Raw genomic sequence first — 22,098 nt, forward strand, 5'->3', positions numbered from 1 at the left:
GACCACCGCGCTTCCGGTTGCCGCTTTTCAAAATAAGAGGGCGGGTGTGATTGACGTGAGCACGAAGCGACTGGTGGGTCAAAGGATGTTAAATTATTGCTATGTGTTTTTAATTATTGGTATGTGTCGTATAACAACATATTGTATTGTAAGATAAGATTAAATTAAATGTTATATTGTTGTGGGATACTCCATATCATGTTTTATTAATGTATTATACAATATAGGAGGATAGACAATACGACACTTATTGCAACACTTAGTCTATAATATATCAAAATGTAATTAATACGTAATACTAGTGGTGCAATAAGTGTAGTATTATATTGTTTTACAACATAATATATTATTGTACATTATATAATATTATATTGTTTTACATTTTTTTATACATTATTTTATATTATTTTACATTATATTATATTGTTTTACATGATATTATATTATTTTACATTATATTATATTATTGTACATTATATTATTTTATTTTAAATAATATTATATTATATTTGTAATACTAAATACTTATAATACTACACTTATTGCAACACTTATTCTATAAAATACAAAAATGTACAATATTACTGTTATTGTGTTAGTCTACATAATATAATATTGTATTATTAAATTGCATCGTATTACTTACTGTATGTTATTCTGGTTTACACTGTTTTCATAGACTTGTTGACCCTGTTGATTCTGCTGCTTTATTAATAACACACCACCGTCACTTTACCGTCATTTTTAATAGTTTCTGTATTTATACTAATATTATTTAAATTCAAGTACCTCTTGCTATTTACTTATTTTACTTTCTGTGCTTTTCTGTATTTATTTATGTCCATTTATCATCTGCAACAACTGAATTTCCTTAATTTATCTCAAAATGTATTCTCCATAAATCGTATATATGACATTTGAACAGCCTTTGAAGGGAGATATACTTAACTGGGAGCAATCATGTGCAATAATCAGTGTTATGCAACAGAGATTAACATTTTTGTTTTATATAATCCCTCAACAGAAGGTACATAACAAGCCCATGTGTAAATGTGTCCACAGTGTGTGGAACAGGTGTGTGTGGAACAGATGTGTGTGCGTCTGCAACCGTAAATCAACGGTAACAAACTGGTGAGTAGAAATGCAATGGCATTAAGACATTTAATTAATATTAATAGAATAGAATGTAATCTAATCTAATGTAAAATATAATAAAATAAAATAGATCATAAAATAATACAAAATAATATAATATCATTTTAAATAATACAATATAAAAAAAATAATGCTGAATAATATAATATAATGTAAAACAATATAATATAATGTAGAATAATATAATGTAATGTAAAATAATATAATATAATGTAAAATAAATAATATAATGTAAAATAATATAATATAATATCATGTTCAATAATAAAATATGAAACAATATAATATAACGATAAATAATATTGAAATAATTTAAAACAATCTCATATAATATAATGTAAATCAATATAATATAGTATAATATAAAATAATATAATGTAAAACAATATATTATAATGTAAAATAATATAATTTAATTTAATATCATATAATATAATATAAAATAATATAATATAATATAATGTAAAATAATATAATGTAATGTAATATCATATAATATAATATAATGTAAAATATTATAATGTAATATCATATAAAATAATATAAAATACTATAATATAATGTAAAATAATATGTCATGTAATATCATATAATATAATATAAAATAATGTAAAATAAGATAATATAGTATAATTTGAAATAATATAATAGAATGTAAAACAATATAATATAATATAATGTAATGTAATATCATATAATATAATATAATGTAAAATAATATAATGTAATGTAAAATAATATAATATAATGTAAAATAAATAATATAATGTAAAATAATATAATATAATATCATGTTCAATAATAAAATATGAAACAATATAATATAACGATAAATAATATTGAAATAATTTAAAACAATCTCATATAATATAATGTAAATCAATATAATATAGTATAATATAAAATAATATAATGTAAAACAATATATTATAATATAAAATAATATAATTTAATTTAATATCATATAATATAATATAAAATAATATAATATAATATAATGTAAAATAATATAATGTAATGTAATATCATATAATATAATATAATGTAAAATATTATAATGTAATGTAATATCATATAAAATAATATAAAATACTATAATATAATGTAAAATAATATGTCATGTAATATCATATAATATAATATAAAATAATGTAAAATAAGATAATATAGTATAATTTGAAATAATATAATATAATGTAAAACAATATAATATAATATAATGTAATGTAATATCATATAATATAATATAATATAAAATAATAGAATGCAATATAATATAATGTAACATAATATAATGTAATGTAATATCATATAATATAATATAATGTAAAATAATATAATGTAATGTAATATCATATAATATTATCTAAAATAATATAATATAATGTAAAATAATATAATGTAATGTAATATCATATAATATAATATAATGTAAAATAATATAATGTAATGTAATATCATGTAAAATAATATAAAATAATATAATATAATGTAAAATAATATGTCATGTAATATCATATCATATAATATAAAATAATGTAAAATAAGATAATATAGTATAATTTGAAATAATATAATATAATGTAAAACAATATAATATAATATAATGTTATGTAATATCATATAATATAATATAATATAAAATAATAGAATACAATATAATATAATGTAACATAATATAATGTAATGTAATATCATATAATATAATATAATGTAATGTAATATCATATAATATAATATAATGTAAAGTAATATTATATAATATAATATAAAATAATAGAATACAATATAATATAATGTAACATGAAATAATGTAATATCATATAATATAATATAATATAATATAATATAATATAATGTAAAATAATATAATAATTCAACATCTCTCCGGAAATGAACTGATCGCACACTCAGAATAAACGCAACTGATAAACCGAGAGTAAATTGTTTTGAAAAGCATAAACCGGAAATCACTACTTTCCCTTCACTGCTTTGAACTTCACGCTCCAGTCATCCATACTTGAGCTGGTTGCGCCCCGATGGGGGAACCAGTCCCTCCGCAGCGGACTCCACACAGGGACTCGCGGGTCTGGACTCAGGCTGCAGCCCGCAGAGAGGAGCTGGTCTTTGTGGAGGAGGACCAGCATTTCATGACTAGAGGAGCCGGACCGGATTCTGGACCCGCAGCACAGGACCTGCAGACCGGCTGCGAGGTACCGGACCATTCACCCCGCGGCAGCTCTGGGGGTCTGGAGGTAATCAGTGCGGCTGGAACCAGCTCCTCTGCACCGGCAGGTTAGATAAATGCATGGTTAGAGGATTATTACAACAATAACGTGTTCCTGTTCTTCAGTTATCACAAACACACATTTCACACACTCCCCTATATTAAGTTACTTCACACTTTGAGTAACACAAAATGTTTGTTTAATTGTTTTGAAAGCAGATATATGAATAACATCGAGAAATAAAAGCCTAAATATTCATTTATCTTTGAAAACATCTGAAACAGAGGTCTACACGAGGGCACAAGTTGCTTTATTTTCATTTATTTTGTATTTATTGACTATACAGAAGATGTAATTAGTTAACATTTAGAGATTCAGATCACGATAAGACAAAGAAGAGCATCAGATGTCGATGAGCTGGGATCAGTGCCTGTTTGGCATTTTTGGGGAAGAGTAAACTAAACAATAAGTTGTTAAAACTGGTAAAAGGATCCTGGTGGAATCACCATTTAAAACCCGCAATGTGTCATTTATGTTCTATTTAGTTACAGTTAATTAAAGTTATTCCACAGTATTCTGATAAATCACATGAATCTACCAGACATCTAATTAAAAAATTACAGTTAATTACCGTAATTATACCGTAATCTGGTAGATTTCTAATTAAAGTTACAGTAAATTACCGTTATTCCGGAGCTACATCACCGTAACACACGACAAAGCCACCGTGAACCTCACTTCACGAGGATTTACCGTAAACATGTTACAACACCTTTCTGGTAAAGTCAAACCGGTAACCGTGAATTTACCGTCATTTACGGTGCGCATCATAAATCACCAGGAGGTCGTTTTGTTCACAGAAAAATGTTTTAATGAAAACTCTGACAGTGATGGAAAGTATAACCGACACCGTGCTGCCCATTCATCGCCACTCAGTCAGACAGGAGTGTGTGTGTGTGTGTGTGTGTGTGTGTGTGTGTGTGTGTGTGTGTGTGTGTGTGTGTGTGTGTGTGTGTGTGTGTGTGATTTTCGAAGCTCCTCAACTTTCACGGAGCAGTTTGTAATGTCATATCCTGCTCTCTCCAGGGAATGTCTCAGCTCGGGGCGAGCGGTCCTGCGTCATTCGGACCCCCACACACACACACACACATACACACACACACTCACACAGACACACACACACACACATACACCCCACTGGGGCGGGATTTTGCAAAGAGGGTTCACTTTAGAGCGTGGAGATAGAAAGTGCAGGAAGGTCTCCGTCTCTGGTCTCTAGTCTCTGGTCTCTAGTCTCTGGTCTCTAGTCTCTGGTCTCTGGTCTCTAGTCTCTAGTCTCTGGTCTCTGGTCTCTAGTCTCTAGTCTCTGGTCTCTGGTCTCTAGTCTCTAGTCTCTAGTCTCTGGTCTCTAGTCTCTAGTCTCTGGTCTCTAGTCTCTGGTCTCTAGTCTCTGGTCTCTGGTCTCTAGTCTCTAGTCTCTCTCTGGTCTCTGTCTCGTCTCTGGTCTCTAGTCTCTGGTCTCTGGTCTCTAGTCTCTGGTCTCTGGTCTCTAGTCTCTGGTCTCTAGTCTCTGGTCTCTAGTCTCTGGTCTCTGGTCTCTGGTCTCGTCTCTGGTCTCTGGTCTCTGGTCTCTAGTCTCTCTCTGGTCTCTGGTCTCTGGTCTCTAGTCTCTGGTCTCTGGTCTCTAGTCTCTGGTCTCTAGTCTCTGGTCTCGTCTCTGGTCTCTGGTCTCTCTCTGGTCTCTAGTCTCTGTCTCTGGTCTCTGGTCTCTGGTCTCTAGTCTCTGGTCTCTAGTCTCTGTCTCTAGTCTCTGGTCTCTGGTCTCTAGTCTCTGTCTCTAGTCTCCGTCTCTAGTCTCCGTCTCTAGTCTCTGTCTCTGGTCTCTGGTCTCTAGTCTCTGGTCTCTAGTCTCTAGTCTCTGGTCTCTAGTCTCTAGTCTCTGGTCTCTGGTCTCTGTCTCTGGTCTCTAGTCTCTGGTCTCTGTCTCTGGTCTCTAGTCTCTGTCTCACCTGGTCTCTGGTCTCTGGTCTCTAGTCTCTGTCTCTGGTCTCTAGTCTCTGGTCTCTAGTCTCTGGTCTCTAGTCTCTGGTCTCGAGTCTCTCTCTGGTCTCTAGTCTCTGGTCTCTGGTCTCTGGTCTCTAGTCTCTGGTCTCTAGTCTCTAGTCTCTCTCTGGTCTCTAGTCTCTGGTCTCTAGTCTCTGGTCTCTGGTCTCTAGTCTCTAGTCTCTGGTCTCTGGTCTCTGGTCTCTAGTCTCTAGTCTCTGGTCTCTGGTCTCTTCTCTGGTCTCTAGTCTCTGGTCTCTGGTCTCTGTCTCACCTGGTCTCTAGTCTCTGGTCTCTAGTCTCTAGTCTCTGTCTCTCTCTCTAGTCTCTTGGTCTCTAGTCTCTGGTCTCTGTCTCTAGTCTCTGTCTCTGGTCTCCGTCTCTAGTCTCTGGTCTCTAGTCTCTGTCTCTAGTCTCTGGTCTCTAGTCTCTGTCTCTAGTCTCTAGTCTCTGTCTCTGGTCTCTAGTCTCTAGTCTCTGGTCTCTGTCTCTAGTCTCCGTCTCTAGTCTCTGTCTCTGGTCTCTGGTCTCTAGTCTCTGTCTCTAGTCTCTAGTCTCTGTCTCTGATCTCTAGTCTCTAGTCTCTAGTCTCTGTCTCTGGTCTCTGGTCTCTGGTCTCTAGTCTCTGTCTCTAGTCTCTGGTCTCTAGTCTCTAGTCTCTGTCTCTGGTCTCTAGTCTCTAGTCTCTGGTCTCTAGTCTCTGGTCTCTGGTCTCTAGTCTCTGTCTCTGGTCTCTAGTCTCTAGTCTCTAGTCTCTGTCTCTGGTCTCTAGTCTCTGTCTCTGGTCTCTGGTCTCTAGTCTCTAGTCTCTAGTCTCTGGTCTCTGTCTCTAGTCTCCGTCTCTAGTCTCCGTCTCTAGTCTCTGTCTCTGTCTCTGGTCTCTGGTCTCTAGTCTCTGGTCTCTAGTCTCTGGTCTCTAGTCTCTGGTCTCTAGTCTCTGTCTCTAGTCTCTAGTCTCTAGTCTCCGTCTCTAGTCTCTAGTCTCTGGTCTCTGGTCTCTAGTCTCTGTCTCTAGTCTCTAGTCTCTGTCTCTGGTCTCTAGTCTCTGTCTCTAGTCTCCGTCTCTAGTCTCTGGTCTCTAGTCTCTGGTCTCTAGTCTCTGGTCTCTAGTCTCTGTCTCTAGTCTCTGGTCTCTAGTCTCTAGTCTCTGTCTCTGGTCTCTGTCTCTAGTCTCTGTCTCTAGTCTCTGTCTCTAGTCTCTGTCTCTAGTCTCTGGTCTCTGGTCTCTAGTCTCTGTCTCTAGTCTCTGTCTCTAGTCTCTGGTCTGTCTCGTCCTCTAGTCTCTAGTCTCTGTCTCTAGTCTCTGTCTCTAGTCTCTGTCTCTAGTCTCTGTCTCTTGTCTCTGGTCTCTGGTCTCTGTCTCTAGTCTCTGTCTCTAGTCTCTGTCTCTGGTCTCTAGTCTCTGTCTCTAGTCTCTGTCTCTAGTCTCTGTCTCTAGTCTCTGTCTCTAGTCTCTGTCTCTAGTCTCTGGTCTCTGTCTCTAGTCTCTGTCTCTGTCTATGTCTCTAGTCTCTGGTCTCTGTCTCTAGTCTCTGTCTCTAGTCTCTGGTCTCTAGTCTCTGTCTCTAGTCTCTGGTCTCTAGTCTCTGTCTCTGGTCTCTAGTCTCTGGTCTCTAGTCTCTGTCTCTAGTCTCTAGTCTCTGTCTCTAGTCTCTGTCTCTAGTCTCTGTCTCTAGTCTCTGTCTCTGGTCTCTAGTCTCTGTCTCACCTGGTCTCTAGTCTCTAGTCTCTGGTCTCTAGTCTCTGTCTCACCTGGTCTCTGGTCTCTGTCTCTGTCTCTAGTCTCTAGTCTCTGTCTCTAGTCTCTGGTCTCTAGTCTCTGTCTCTAGTCTCTGTCTCTAGTCTCTGGTCTCTAGTCTCTGTCTCTAGTCTCTGGTCTCTAGTCTCTGTCTCACCTGGTCTCTGGTCTCTAGTCTCTGGTCTCTAGTCTCTGGTCTCTAGTCTCTGTCTCTAGTCTCTGGTCTCTAGTCTCTGGTCTCTAGTCTCTGTCTCTGGTCTCTAGTCTCTAGTCTCTGGTCTCTAGTCTCTGTCTCTAGTCTCTGTCTCTAGTCTCTAGTCTCTAGTCTCTGTCTCTGGTCTCTAGTCTCTGTCTCTAGTCTCTGGTCTCTAGTCTCTAGTCTCTGTCTCTAGTCTCTGTCTCTAGTCTCTGTCTCTAGTCCCTGTCTCTAAGTCTCTAGTCTCTGTCTCTAGTCTCTGTCTCTAGTCTCTAGTCTCTGTCTCTAGTCTCTGTCTCTAGTCTCTGTCTCTAGTCTCCGTCTCTAGTCTCTAGTCTCCGTCTCTGGTCTCTGGTCTCTAGTCTCTGGTCTCTAGTCTCTAGTCTCCGTCTCTGGTCTCTAGTCTCTGTCTCTAGTCTCTGTCTCTAGTCTCTGTCTCTAGTCTCTGTCTCTAGTCTCTAGTCTCTGTCTCTAGTCTCTGTATCTCTAGTCTCTCTCTCTAGTCTCTGTCTCTCTAGTCTCTGTCTCTCTAGTCTCTGTCTCTAGTCTCTGTCTCTAGTCTCTCTCTCTCTAGTCTCTGTCTCTCTAGTCTCTGTCTCTAGTCTCTCTCTCTAGTCTCTGTCTCTCTAGTCTCTGTCTCTAGTCTCTGTCTCTAGTCTCTGTCTCTAGTCTCTGTCTCTAGTCTCTAGTCTCTGTCTCTAGTCTCTGTCTCTAGTCTCTGTCTCTAGTCTCCGTCTCTAGTCTCTGTCTCTAGTCTCTGGTCTCTGGTCTCTAGTCTCTGGTCTCTAGTCTCTGTCTCTAGTCTCTGTCTCTGGTCTCTAGTCTCTGTCTCTAGTCTCTAGTCTCTGTCTCTAGTCTCTGTCTCTAGTCTCTGTCTCTAGTCTCCGTCTCTAGTCTCTAGTCTCTGGTCTCTGGTCTCTAGTCTCTGGTCTCTAGTCTCTGTCTCTAGTCTCCGTCTCTGGTCTCTAGTCTCTGTCTCTAGTCTCTGTCTCTAGTCTCTAGTCTCTGTCTCTAAGTCTCTAGTCTCTGTCTCTAGTCTCTGTCTCTAGTCTCTAGTCTCTGTCTCTAGTCTCTGTCTCTAGTCTCTGTCTCTAGTCTCTAGTCTCTGGTCTCTGGTCTCTAGTCTCTAGTCTCTGTCTCTAGTCTCTGTCTCTAGTCTCTGTCTCTAGTCTCTAGTCTCTGTCTCTAGTCTCTAGTCTCTGTCTCTAGTCTCTGTCTCTAGTCTCTTTGTGTGTTGAGCAACACGTTGGTCATGTTTCACTTCACGGTGGTTCCCCCCCCACGCAGACCGGGAGACCCTAGCGAAGGAAAAAGGGCGTCGGCGAGGAACCGCCTGAGGAGGCTCCTCGACCCCCTGCGATGCCAGGAGAAGCCAAAGAGGACGCCGTGAGGAGGCCAGCGACGCCGGAGAAGGCGTGCAACACCGAGCGCCCCGCCGCCGCCACCGCCGTGGTGAACATCCCCAGGGGGGTCAACGAAGTCCAGCTGACCGCCGCCACCGGCGGGGCGGAGCTGTCCTGCTACCGCTGCACCGTGCCCTTCGGCGTGGTGGTCCTCATCGCCGGCGTGGTGGTCACCGCCGTGGCCTACAGCTTCAACTCGCACGGCTCCACCATCTCCTACCTCGGCCTGGTGCTGCTGGCGACCGGCCTGGTGCTGCTGGCGTCCAGCGTCGTCTGCTGGCGGCTGAGGCTGGACAGGAAGAAGGAGCGGCGGCGGGAGAGCCAGACCACCCTGGTGGTCAGCCAGCGGAGGATCTTCTCTTGAGTCTGGAAAAATGGCCCGGAGAGGGTTTGGAGAACCGGCGGCCAGATGTCGTTCCGGCATGTGTTGGACTTCCGACCTTTTTTTTCAAAAGCTTCTGGCCGCAGACTCTCGGAGGCCCAGATGCTTTGAACACGTCGCGGAGGATTTGTTTTGTCCAACGGACACCGGAGCATCTGGCCGAGCTGGGAACGCCGCCAGAGGGAATGCATCACAATTAAGATGGATGACCACGGCGCGGCGGCCGTGTGGAGGAAGCGTCCCATTAATCTGCCCCTTTGATTGTATTGGGGTTGAGAGGCCCAGGAGACAGGATTCGTATGGTCATGGAAAACCTGGAAAAGTCATGGAATTTTAAAATGGTTAATTTCCAGGCCTGGAAAAGTCATGGAGAAAACTAAAATCATAAAAGTTTTGGAAAAGTCATGGAAATTTGAGTTTGAGTTCATGGAGTTTGAAATAATTAATATGTTTTTTTAAAGAAAGACGCTCAAAATATAAGCCGTCATACACTCTCAATACGCTAAATTTTCGAAATGTTAATGTTTTTACCCAGATTTCAATTTGGTCATTGAAATTTGCTTTAAAGTCATGGAAGAGTCCTGGAAATCCATTGTTCTGGACGTTTGGTACTCGATGTGAGGATTTAGATTCTAATCTGACGATATATTCTGTTCGGCAGATTAAACTTCCCTGTGACGATCAAGGGAGTATTTAACCTTTTAAATATATATTTTCTTAAAGCACTTTGAGTATCATAATCATCGTATTTAGTAATAAACGTCTATTAACTCATAAAGAGATTCATCCAGAATGGTGCAGCAGAAAAACAAACATCTGTTGTGTTTTGACGTTTCTAAACCAGAAATAATAAGTTTAGTATCAGCCTCAGCAACACTTTAAATGAGGCAGTGTAAAAAAATATAAAGTAACAATGTAACGGAATAACGTAACAAGGTTGTGTAACAATGTAATGGAACAATGAAATGTAACGTTGCAAGGTTACGGAATAACATAACAAGAAAATGGAATAACGTAACAATGTAACGGAACAATGTAACAGAATAACGCAACAAGGTTGTGTAACAATGAAACGGAATAAGGTTACAGAATAACGTAACATGAAAATGGAATAACGTAACAATGAAACGGAACAATGTAACGGAACAATTTAACGGAACAATGAAACGGAACAATGTAACGGAACAATTTAACGGAACAATTTAACGGAACAATGTAACGGAACAATGTAACGGAATAACGCAACAAGGTTGTGTAACAATGTAACGGAATAAGGTTACAGAATAACGTAACATGAAAACGGAATTACGTAACAATGAAATGTAATGTAGCAAGGTTACGGAATAACGTAACAGTGTAACAATGTTAAATAACAATGTAACAACGTAATAATGTTACAATGTTACGGAATAACGTAACAATGTTACAAGATTACGGAATAACGTAACAAGGTAACGTAACGATGTAACGAGGTTACGGAATAAAGTAACAATGTAACGTAACAATATAAAAGGTAACAGAATAACATAACAATGTAATGTAACAAGGTAGTAGCAAGGTTGAGGAATAATTTAACAATGTAACGGAAAAACAGAACAAGGTAACAAAAGGTATAATGTAACAAATTAACTCTTCAACAAAGGAACACAAAGGGAACACAACAATGGAACCTAATGCAACAGTCTAATGCAATGTAACAACGTAATGCTCCTCCCACCTCTCCTCCCACCTCCCCACCTCCTTACCTCCCCACCTCTCCTCCCACCTCCCTACCTCCCCACTTCCTTACCTCCCCACCTCTCCTCCTACCTCCCCACCTCCTTACCTCCCCACCTCTCCTCCTACCTCCCCACCTCCTTACCTCCCCACCTCTCCTCCCACCTCCCTACCTCCCCACCTCCTTACCTCCCCACCTCTCCTCCCACCTCCCCACCTCTCCTCCCACCTCCCTACCTCCCACCTCCTCCTACCTCCCCACCTCCTTACCTCCCCACCTCTCCTCCCACCTCCCCACCTCTCCTCCCACCTCCCTACCTCCCCACCTCTCCTCCTACCTCCCCACTTCCTTACCTCCCCACCTCTCCTCCCACCTCCCCACCTCTCCTCCCACCTCCCCACCTCTCCTCCTACCTCCCCACCTCCTTACCTCCCCACCTCTCCTCCCACCTCCCTACCTCCCCACCTCCTTACCTCCCCACCTCTCCTCCCACCTCTCCTCCCATTCGCTCTGACCAAATGCCTAAACGAAGACATTCGACTGATCCAAGGTGGCGATGTGTTTCCTGGCCACTGATTGGTTGAATTGTAAGATGCTCCGCTTATTGGGGCAAATTAATATTGTTTGTGGTATTGATCACTTATTGCCAGTGTGCCTCCATATTGTAAAGACATACTTAATGTAGCCGATGTTTTGCTTGTTGAATGTAATCGTGTGCATGTTTCAGCTGTTACCGGGACGACACGACGTTCAATAAACTGATGGAAACACAAACATGGAACTGATTCACAGCTGGGACCATGAGGTTCCATGTTTACATGAAGCGGATGGGAACTTAGTTATTGGGGCAATAAAATAAATATATATGAATATATATATATCTATATAGTTATATAGATATATATATATATAGTTATATAGATATATATATATAGAGTGAGATGTATATATATAGATATATATAGATATATTTCTCTCTCTCTATATATATATATCTTTATATATATAAATGTATATATAGATATATATCTCTATATATATATCTATATATATATATCTTTATACTACATACAGTATAGATATGTATCTATATATATATATATATATAGATATCTTTATATATGTATATATATATATATAGGTATATATATACCGACTACTTCAGCTACTTCAGGTTTTACAAATCCGTCTATGAGATTTCTGCCTCCTCAAGAATCCTCATTTAAGTCACGTGATGACAATTATCTTCATTTGTATTTGAGTGTCTAGAATAAACGTTCCCCCTCCAGATCAAAGCGTACCGCAAAGCTCCGACACTCTAAACACCAGCGTGTTCTTGTTCTTGTAGTTAACGTGATCCGGCCCTTATAAATCTCTTATTCCCGCGTCACCGTAACGCACAACTCATTTTACCAATATTAACGTCACCACGTCTAAATGACCCTCCACTGTCCCCCCGCCGGTTCCTCCGGATAATCAAACATGTCAGACCGTCCGTGGCAGTGAAAAGGGAAGTGGAACTCTCCCGTTTGACCCGGAGAGGTTGAAAATAGGACGTGGAGGTCTATGTATAGCCGGCATTTGCGTGGCTGTGCGTCGCCGGTGACACCAGACACTACAACTCCGGAGGAGGAGCTTCGGTGGGCCGGTACCGGGCGGGGAGGTCAGAAGAAGTCGGGTTAGAGAGGTATCGGCCCACCTGGGCGGGAGAAGGAAACACGTGGCTGTGCCTGAAGGCTGACAGGTGCTGCCCGGCAGCCTCTCGACACGCCGCCGGCATCGCGCGTGCGTCACCTCGCGGGCCTCAGCGGCCGCCATGCCGCCCGCTGACGTTCATCAATAAACGGGCCGAGGAACTGGAGTTCTCCCAGTGGAACGAGATACACCAGAGAGACACTCCTCTGGGGTCAGGTAGAAATGTCCTTATTGCTCAAAGCACCGTTTTTATATTAAATGAATCATAAATACACTTTATACAAAGTTAATGTGTAAATGACTATTCTCTGGTGTTTAATGAAGTCCCTACAGAGGTGTGTATAGGCCGATCTCCAGTGTTCTAGTGGTACACTGTGTTATCGCCTTAGAAGACTAGCGGAGGGGTAGAAAACCCTTAAACCTTTTTTATGTGAGCGCAGCTGAAAACAGTTATGCTGGTGAGAGAAGCTCTAAAACTGGCCTTCCTTTGAGCCACAAGAAGAACAACATTAATATTAACAATATAATCATTATTCATAACCTGGTTAATGTCTTGACTATATTTTATATTCTTTTTGCAATTAATTTAATAAATAAATGTGAGTTTTCATGGAAAACACCAAATTGTCTGAGTGACCGGTCGTGTATATTTGTAGGAAAATAACATCTTGAGTCGGGGGAGGAAATTTTTTAGGGGGCAATGTTTGCCCCACTGACTGAAATCCAGGGGCATTTAAAATAAATTGGGGGCACTTTTTGAAACATGTGAAATAACATTTAACAGGGTTCTTACGGTCATGGAAAACCTGCAAAAGTCATGGAAATTTAAAATGGTAATTTCCAGGCCTGGAAAAGTCATGGAAAAAACTTAAATCCTAAAGGTTTTGGAAAAGTCATGGACATTTGTTATAATCACATGTTCATCTGAGTTTGAGTTCATGGAGTTTTAAATAATTTATATGTTTTTTAAAGAAAGACACTCAAAATATAAGCCGGCATACGGCTTAATACGCAAAATGTTCTAAATGTTTCATGTTTATACCCAGATTTCAGTTTGGTCATGAAAATTTGGTTTAAAGTCATGGAAAAATCATGGAAATCCATTAGTCAAAATGTGTAAGAACCCTGATTTAAACTTTGTTCAAAAATAATAAAATAATAAATATAATAAATGATTATTATAAAAAAATTAAATTATTACATAATAATAAATAAATAATAAATACTTATTTAGGCACAATATTAAATTATAATATTTATTAAATATATTATGGGGCATTTTCTGCCTCTCCTCGTGACGTCAGGGGCAACTTTATATTTCTTCGGGCGGTTTGTCCTCCTGAGTTTCAGACGCTCAGTTTCCTTCATCGACGGGAGAAAAACTTATTTTTGTACGGATTAGATTAAGATGACAAACGAGGAAAGATGGGACAGAGGGAGGTAATAAGGGAAATATACGAGGGGCCAGGGAGGAAGGAAGGAAAGTCATCAAGGAACTCAAGAAGGGGGGGGGGAGAGTTCTGGGAGGAAAGAGGAAAGGAAATAAATCAAGATAGACAGAAAAGGAAAGAAGTAACCAGGCGGACGAGAAGGAAGAAAGAATGCAGGAGGAGAAAGAAAGAAAGAATGAAAGAAAGAAAAAAGAAAGAAAGAAAGGAAAGAAGTAGAAGAAAAAAGAGGAGGAAACCAAAGAATGGAACAGGAGAAAAAAAGAAGGGAATAATATTTAATGGTAACCGAACGTTGAAGAGGATAAAATAAAGATGTTGGGGAACGCCCCGAATGACCCCAAAGACCCCAAAGACCCCAAAGACTCCAAAGACCCCAAAGACCCCAAATACTCCAAAGACCCCAAAGAACCCAAAGACCCCAAAGACCCCCACGACCCCAACGACCCCAAAGACCCCAAAGACCCCAAATACTCCAAAGACCCCAAAGACCCCAAATACTCCAAAGACCCCAAAGACTCCAAAGACCCCAAAGACCCCAAAGACTCCAAAGACCCCAAAGACACCAAAGACCCCAAATACCCCAAAGACACCAACGACCCCAATGCCCCCTACAACCCCAACGCCTCCAACGACCCCAACGCCCCCATGACCCCAACGCCCCCTACAACCCCAACGACCCTTGAAAAAGGATAAGCGGTTCGGATGATGCAATGGAAACATGTAGTCCATCGCCAAAGTGACTTACGGGGAACCTCAAGGTTGTTGTTTCAGCCGGGAGCTCAGCGGCGGACCAAGCCGCCCTCCGACACGCGGCGACCGGCCGATTGGTCGGAAGCCAACGAATGGACTCGATAAAAAGCCTCGGCTGTCAGGACCTCCTCCCTCCAGCAGGACGAGGCTCAGCAGCGGCGGACGGTGGGATGGGACTCTCTGCACGAGAGGCGCTCTCCGGGTCTTTCATGTGCCGCCGGCGGTTCACGGCGGGTCGGAGGTGTCGGCCGGCCGCCGGCCCAGAGGTGCCGCCCGGCTCGGTTCGCCCTCATTCCACCGGATAATAAAGGGAAAACTCTTCCTGAGCACTTCCTGTTACAGTTATTCCCACTTCAACAGGACGATGGCGTCATCTCCAACAACCAGGAGGCTCAGTGTCACAGCGGGCTGCTGGGTAACGGACTAAAGGATTAGAGGTGAGTTCAGAGTCACAACAACACCCACAGCGCTCTAAAGGACCATAACGTATAAATGATGACATCATGCTGTAGAGAAGAAGACTGGAAACTAGAGACTGAGTCATAAACTCATGTTTACATTGTTTACTGAGGGAATACATCAAGAGAAGTAGAGTCACTATATAGACTTCTATACAACCAGAGTCGCCCCCTGTTGGTCAGGAGAGAGAATGCAGCTTTTAGACACTTCATTGGCTTTACGTTGTACCTTTCAGCGTCAGATGAAGATAAACTTCAATACACAAGAAGAAACATGAGATCACCAAGCGTATCACAAAGTCTCCTGAAGGGGAACATGAACATCTGCAGCCAATTTAATGACAACGCATCCAATAGTTGTTGATGTGTTGTTAATAAACCCAAAGGCATCGAAATATTGGACACATTTAATATCACGTTCAGTTCTGGCTTTAGTTAAAGTTCACTTTCAAATCCCCCAGAAAACACAATCAAACTCAAGAAAGAAACTATTGAATTGTGAGCAGGGAGGAGCTCGGTGCTTGGAAACAGATGTGAGTCTCATTCTCTCTCAGCTCATGGAGCTCAGACCTCTGGGCGTGAGCCGGGTGAACCTGGACGGAGCCGGAGGGAGTCGGAGGTTTTACGGCTCAGCTGTTCAGACGAGAAGGAAACGCAGAGCTGTGAAGACGATACTTCCTTTGACATCATTGTCTTTGCGGGGCATATCGGACACACCTTCTCATTTCCTCCCAGCGGCGTTCAAATTATTCACTTTATTCACAGGCGATTTATCATTTGCCAAATATTCAGAGATATCTGAGAGTGGAGAAAAGAGATTCTGCGGCTCCGTTCATGTGTTTTGAGGAAAGCCGTAGTCACAGTGAACATATGAAAACCAAGAAACTTCAAGGAGGAACGTGAAGAATTGTGAATAAACACAAGTAAAGTATTTAGTTTTCTCATTATCGACTTGTTTGGTTCATAAAACGACAGAAAAAAGTGAATAATTCCCAAGATGACGTCTTTAATTTGCTTCTTTTCTTGGACCCACAGTCCAAAAAATCGAAGATATTTCAGCTACACCCACATGTTTCATCATATAATATTTGGGAAGCTAGACTTATTAATATGTTTCTAGAAATAAGAGCCTTGAAATCCCAAGTAAAGATGATGAATATAACCTTTTTTCTTCTATGTGTTCAATCAGGAGCTCAACTTCATTTGTTAGGACCAATAACTTTGAACATACACCAGTTACATTTTGCTTTTTCACTTGTTTTACTTCCCTTCAGCCTCTGGTGGGAGGTGTTCTCCGGACTCAAGTAGGAGAATTACATGAAGCTCTCAATTAAAATGGCGACGTCTCAAAAACAAGAAGGGGGGGGGGGGGGAGTCATCGTTAGGAAGATCTGCTCTCAGTTTCCGAGAGGACTCGCTGTCCTCCACGGTCACGCCTTCATGTGATCTTCATTAATGAGTCAGTGCAAGACAAGAGGGAAGGGCATCTGAGAGACGTGTTTACAGTTTATCATCATATTTACAGCTAAATGCAATCTGTTTGGTTTTGTGGACACGAACCAGCAGCTTTGTTTTTGTGTCGCTCTTTAAAATGATGTCAATGGAATTTCAACTTGTGGCTTTTTACATGGCAGACACACAAATTAAAATCAACATTCAGATCAACTGTTGGTGGTTTAGTTGCTTAACATCTAACTGTTGGTGGTTTAGTGGTCTAAAACCTAACTGTTGGTGGTTTAGTGGTCTAAACCCAAACTGTTGGTGGTATAGTGGTCTAAACCTAACTGTTGGTGGTTTAGTGGTCTAAACCTAACTGTTGGTGGTTTAGTGGTCTAAACCTAACTTGGTGGTATAGTGGTCTAAAACCTAACTTTTGGTGGTTTAGTGGTCTAAACCTAACTGTTGGTGGTTTAGTGGTCTAAACCTAACTTGGTGGTATAGTGGTCTAAAACCTAACTTTTGGTGGTTTAGTGGTCTAAACCTAACTATTGGTGGTATAGTGGTCTAAACCTAACTTGGTGGTATAGTGGTCTAAACCTAACTGTTGGTGGTATAGTGGTCTAAACCTAACTGTTGGTGGTATAGTGGTCTAAACCTAACTGTTGGTGGTTTAGTGGTCTAAACCTAACTGTTGGTGGTATAGTGGTCTAAACCTAACTTGGTGGTATAGTGGTCTAAAACCTAACTTTTGGTGGTTTAGTGGTCTAAACCTAACTATTGGTGGTTTAGTGGTCTAAACCTAACTGTTGGTGGTATAGTGGTCTAAACCTAACTGTTGGTGGTATAGTGGTCTAAACCTAACTGTTGGTGGTATAGTGGTCTAAAACCTAACTTTTGGTGGTTTAGTGGTCTAAACCTAACTGTTGGTGGTTTAGTGGTCTAAACCTAACTGTTGGTGGTATAGTGGTCTAAAACCTAACTGTTGGTGGTTTAGTGGTCTAAACCTAACTTTTGGTGGTTTAGTGGTATAAACCCAAACTGTTGGTGGTATAGTGGTCTTAAACCTAACTGTTGGTGGTTTAGTGGTCTAAACCCAAACTGTTGGTGGTATAGTGGTCTAAACCCAAACTGTTGGTGGTATAGTGGTCTAAACCTAACTGTTGGTGGTTTAGTGGTCTAAACCTAACTATTGGTGGTTTAGAGGTCTAAACCTAACTGTTGGTGGTTTAGTGGTCTAAACCTAACTATTGGTGGTTTAGTGGTCTAAACCTAACTTTTGGTGGTTTAGTGGTCTAAACCTAACTGTTGGTGGTTTAGTGGTCTAAACCTAACTTTTGGTGGTTTAGTGGTCTAAACCTAACTGTTGGTGGTTTCGTTGCTTAACCTAACTCTTGGTGGTTTTATTTGTAGTTATTTTAAGACCAGCCTTGGTGGTTTTCCTCTGTGTGACTAAGTTGTGTTCTTGCCTTGTAACCTAACCTTTCTAACGTATTGTAACTTCTCTTTCAACTGTTTTCTCTGTCTATGAATACAAAGCGATCAGAACTACAGGGAAACCCGGCTGTTCCACTGCAGTGAGGCTCATCAGGCTCAGTCCGTGTGGACGCCACGGCCCACGAGCTGCAGACATTTATGTCACGGCTAACGTCAGATGCAGATGTTTGATTCACAGTCTCAGGGTATGAACAGAACACATGCATCTCAGGTTTGAATAATCCTTTATAATAATAAATACAAGGTGAATCCCCGTCTTGTGCGTCACGGGAGACGAGGCCCACCGCGGAGCGCTGGAGGAACCACGCAGCCTGCAGGGAGAGTGATCTGATTAGTTTTCTTTTCTCCCCCACGCATATGGACTGAATCACTCAGACGCACGATGGACGACATCACGGGCTCGCCTTTCCTTTTGTTCTGTCGGGCGTTTTTTGTGTGCGTGTTTTATCCTCTGCTGTCGACCACAATCTTTAGACTTTAGATGTGGATCAGATTTGAATAACATGAAGGAAACTGGGATGTCCAACATCTGTTCGACATCACAGTTTTCATATATGTATATGTAAATAACATATATATATATATATGTATATAATATATATATATATATATATATTTATGAAAACTGTATATATATATATATATATTATATATAATATAAACAGTTTTATATATATATATATATGAATTATATATATAAATATATAAAAAGAATATATATAAAGACTATATAAACAGTTTTCATATATATATAGATATATATATATATAATATATATTCTATATATTATATATATATATAATATATATTCTATATATATTATTATATATATTATATTATATATATATGAAAATCTGTATATGTATTATACATATGTTATATATTAAATATTTATATATATATATATATTAAATAAATGTATGAAAACTGTATACATATATATATATAATATATATATATGTATATTATCTACATATTTTATATATATATATATATATAAAATAATTTTAAGCACAAAAAAGAGTAACTTGTTGTTGCTGCCTCTTTCGGGCTCCCCCATGTGCGTGGCTGCAGTGACTGTGCAGCAGACCCAGAGAAACTCTGCGGTCCCACGGTGTCCAGGCGGGCCCTTCACACTGGGCTCCAGGCCTCCATCTTCTCCTGGTCCTCTTTGACTAAGAACCTCGTTCAGCCACACTTCCATAAACCATCTGAAGTATCCCTGAAACCAGTCGGCCTGCTGCAGCCGGCCTGCGTGACGAGGGCCCCGTAAAAGCAGCGGGTGGCCCCTCTGGATCCCCGTCAACAAGAGACCCAGACCCCCCTCCCCCCGGCCTCCTGAGTGGGGGAGGGGTGTTTTGACGAGGTCTCGGGGGGCCGTGGACATTCCTCCGGGCGCCGCCTGGGAAGGAGCAGCTCGAGCTGCTCGTGATGACGTACGCGAGACAATGGCAAGGAGTCCGTGTTTTACGGCTCCCCGCCGCCTCCAGCCGGGCGTGAACCGGGCCGGAGGCGCAGAGAAGGACGGCCATCAAGCTGGGAAACACTTCCTCCTGGAAACACAATCATGAGCATAACACTGAAATAAACCGGGAATGTCTTCATGTCGAGTTCGATTACTTTAGTTTTGTTGTTGTTGTTGTTATTGTTTACAGTAGCTTACTGTCAAACACTCTAATTTAAGTTTACAGCACTGTAACCGTGTTTTACTCTCACAGTAACTGTGTGTTAATATAATTATATATTACTGTAAAAAAACAACAACATTGGTTTACGGTACAGGACTGTATTCCTATTATTTGTTGTTGTTATTAGTATTATTTAATTCCAGATTTTAATAAACTGTACATTTGTATTTATTACAGTCGTCCTACATACGTACTGCTATTCAATACACACGTTAAACATAAAGTTTACAGAAACCGTGTTTTACTTTCACAGTAACTGTGTTGCTGTAATTCTATATTACTGTAAACACAACAACAACAACATGTGTTTGCGGTACAGGACTGTATTCCTATTATGTATTTATTATTTAATCCTGGATTTGATAAACTGTACGTTTGTATTTATTACATTAATTCTACAAACACGTTAAACATTAACTTTACTTTTATAGTAACTGCGTGTGAATATAATTGTATATTACTGTAAAAAACAACAACAACAACATGTGTTTACCGTACAGTACTTTATTCCTATTATTTGTTGTTATTCTTTGTATTCAGGTTTGTATTTATTACATTTATCCTACAAACGTACTGCTTTCAATACACACGTTAAACATTAAGTTTACAGCACTGTAACCGTATTTTACTTTTACAGTAACTGTGTTAATATAATTGTATATTACTGTAAAAACAACAACAACATGGGTTTACGGTAAAGTACTTTTTTTATTATTTGTATTATATAATTCCAAATTTGATACAATGTACGTTTATATTTTACATTTATCCTACGTACTGCTATTCAAGACACACGTTAAACATTACACATTAAACCCAAGTGGTTGTAAAGGATGCATGGTATTTGTTGTGTTATTAATTTTACATGCAGCGTAAACTCTCATAAAACCATAAATGTAAACTTGTATTATATATATGATGCAGTGTAACCACCCAGCAACCCATATTAAACAAATATATTATTTATATGAAACTATGTTAACGCAGCTCCATCAATGCATGTAAAAAATCTAAAATCCCAACAAATTAAACGATTATACGACTTTTTAAATGCATCAGCGTCCATATTCATCTTCATTGTTTTCAGGTTTATACGTTTGAAAACCCAAAAAATCCAAAAAACGAAGAATGAAAGTATATATTTTGTTTTAAAGGCCGACGTACGGTGCTCGCCGTCGGCGAGGAGGAAGCCGTGACCTCCGGGAGGAGCCGGTTCCCACGCCCAGGAGAAGAGACGCTGGAACACAAACAGTCACCGCTCAGGAAGGAAAGGCTCCGTTTGGGCCTCTATCAGACCAGAGAGGGCCCGTCACCCCGGGAGGCCCCGCCCCCTCCAGTCTTCTGCTTCTTCGTTGGGGATGAGGTCATCATCAGGAGCTTGATGTCCATCAGAGGGATCAGATGTGTAGTGTAACAAAGGAGAGGGAACAAGTCCTTCATGGGGGCGGTCCTCTCGCTTCAGACTCCTGCAGAGACGTTCACCACGTCAGCTCCTTCCTCTGACCTCTGACCTGCAGGCCACTTCAGACTGAACTAGATGACCTCCCCCAAGATGACTCTTCTGGTTGTATAGAAGTCTATGCTTCTTGGTTAAAGCTGCATTCTCTCTCCTGACCACCAGGGGGTGACTCCTCTGGTTGTATAGAAGTCTATGCTTCTTAGTTAAAGCTGCATTCTCTCTCCTGACCACCAGGGGGCGACTCCTCTGGCTGTATAGAAGTCTATGCTTCATGTTTTAATGCTGCATTATCTTTACTGACCACCAGGGGGCGACTCCTCTGGTTGTATAGAAGTCTATGCTTCACGTGTTGCATTCTCTCTCATGACCACCAGGGGGCGACTCCTCTGGTTGTATAGAAGTATATGCTTCACGTGTTAAAGCTGCATTCTCTTTACTGACCACCAGGGGGCGACACCTCTGGTTGTATAGAAGTCTATGCTTCACATGTTACAGCTGCATTCTCTTTACTGACCACCAGGGGGCGACTCCTCTGGTTGTATAGAAGTCTATGCTTCATGTGTTCTTTTGTGCTCATTTGATATGAAATTTGATGAAGTCGTGTTTCAATAACTTTTGGTGATTCTCAGATTTTTTATTATTTTCTAAATCCTCCAGTGCTATGGTTTGTAAGCCCATAACTCTGAAACGAATAACACTCCCAGCAGAGCTTCATTTCTGACGCAGCGTTTTGATATCGTCAGAATTTCAACATGTTTATAATTTATTGTTGCAGATAAAAATCAGAGTTATCTGTTTTGT

General features: G+C 40.1%; 2 protein-coding genes across 4 annotated transcripts; both read left to right on the forward strand.

The window, feature by feature from the left end:
- The first annotated feature begins 3,177 nt into the window (after positions 1-3,177).
- Positions 3,178-22,094, forward strand: tmem100a (transmembrane protein 100a). 3 transcript variants are annotated; one of them, XR_008830611.1, is made up of 2 exons: positions 3,178-3,450; positions 20,993-22,094. XR_008830611.1 is itself a non-coding variant. In XM_056406762.1 (2 exons), the coding sequence occupies exon 2, from the start codon at positions 8,720-8,722 to the stop codon at positions 9,125-9,127; it is 408 nt and encodes a 135-aa protein (XP_056262737.1). In that variant the 5' UTR covers positions 3,190-3,410; positions 8,648-8,719; the 3' UTR covers positions 9,128-9,550. The 3 variants fall into 3 exon arrangements, 2 of the variants coding, with proteins under 2 accessions (XP_056262737.1, XP_056262736.1); XM_056406762.1 differs by lacking the exon at positions 20,993-22,094 and adding an exon at positions 8,648-9,550 and having other exon boundaries at positions 3,190-3,410; XM_056406761.1 differs by lacking the exon at positions 20,993-22,094 and adding an exon at positions 8,648-9,550 and having other exon boundaries at positions 3,191-3,450.
- On the forward strand, positions 12,043-18,613 carry LOC130188405 (sporozoite surface protein 2-like). The gene is made up of 2 exons (XM_056406764.1): positions 12,043-15,195; positions 18,193-18,613. Exon 1 carries the CDS (start codon positions 14,321-14,323, stop codon positions 14,699-14,701), a length of 381 nt encoding a protein of 126 aa, XP_056262739.1. The 5' UTR covers positions 12,043-14,320; the 3' UTR covers positions 14,702-15,195; positions 18,193-18,613.
- Positions 22,095-22,098: the final 4 nt, after the last annotated feature.

The sequence above is a fragment of the Pseudoliparis swirei genome, chromosome 23, assembly GCF_029220125.1.
Source record: "Pseudoliparis swirei isolate HS2019 ecotype Mariana Trench chromosome 23, NWPU_hadal_v1, whole genome shotgun sequence".
Classification (NCBI taxonomy): Eukaryota; Metazoa; Chordata; class Actinopteri; order Perciformes; family Liparidae; genus Pseudoliparis; species Pseudoliparis swirei.

Coding starts and splice junctions, on each gene's coding strand:
- tmem100a (XM_056406762.1), top strand. CDS start 8,720: ATGCCAGGAGAAGCCAAAGAGGACGCCGTGAGGAGGCCAGCGACGCCG.
- LOC130188405 (XM_056406764.1), top strand. CDS start 14,321: ATGTTGGGGAACGCCCCGAATGACCCCAAAGACCCCAAAGACCCCAAA.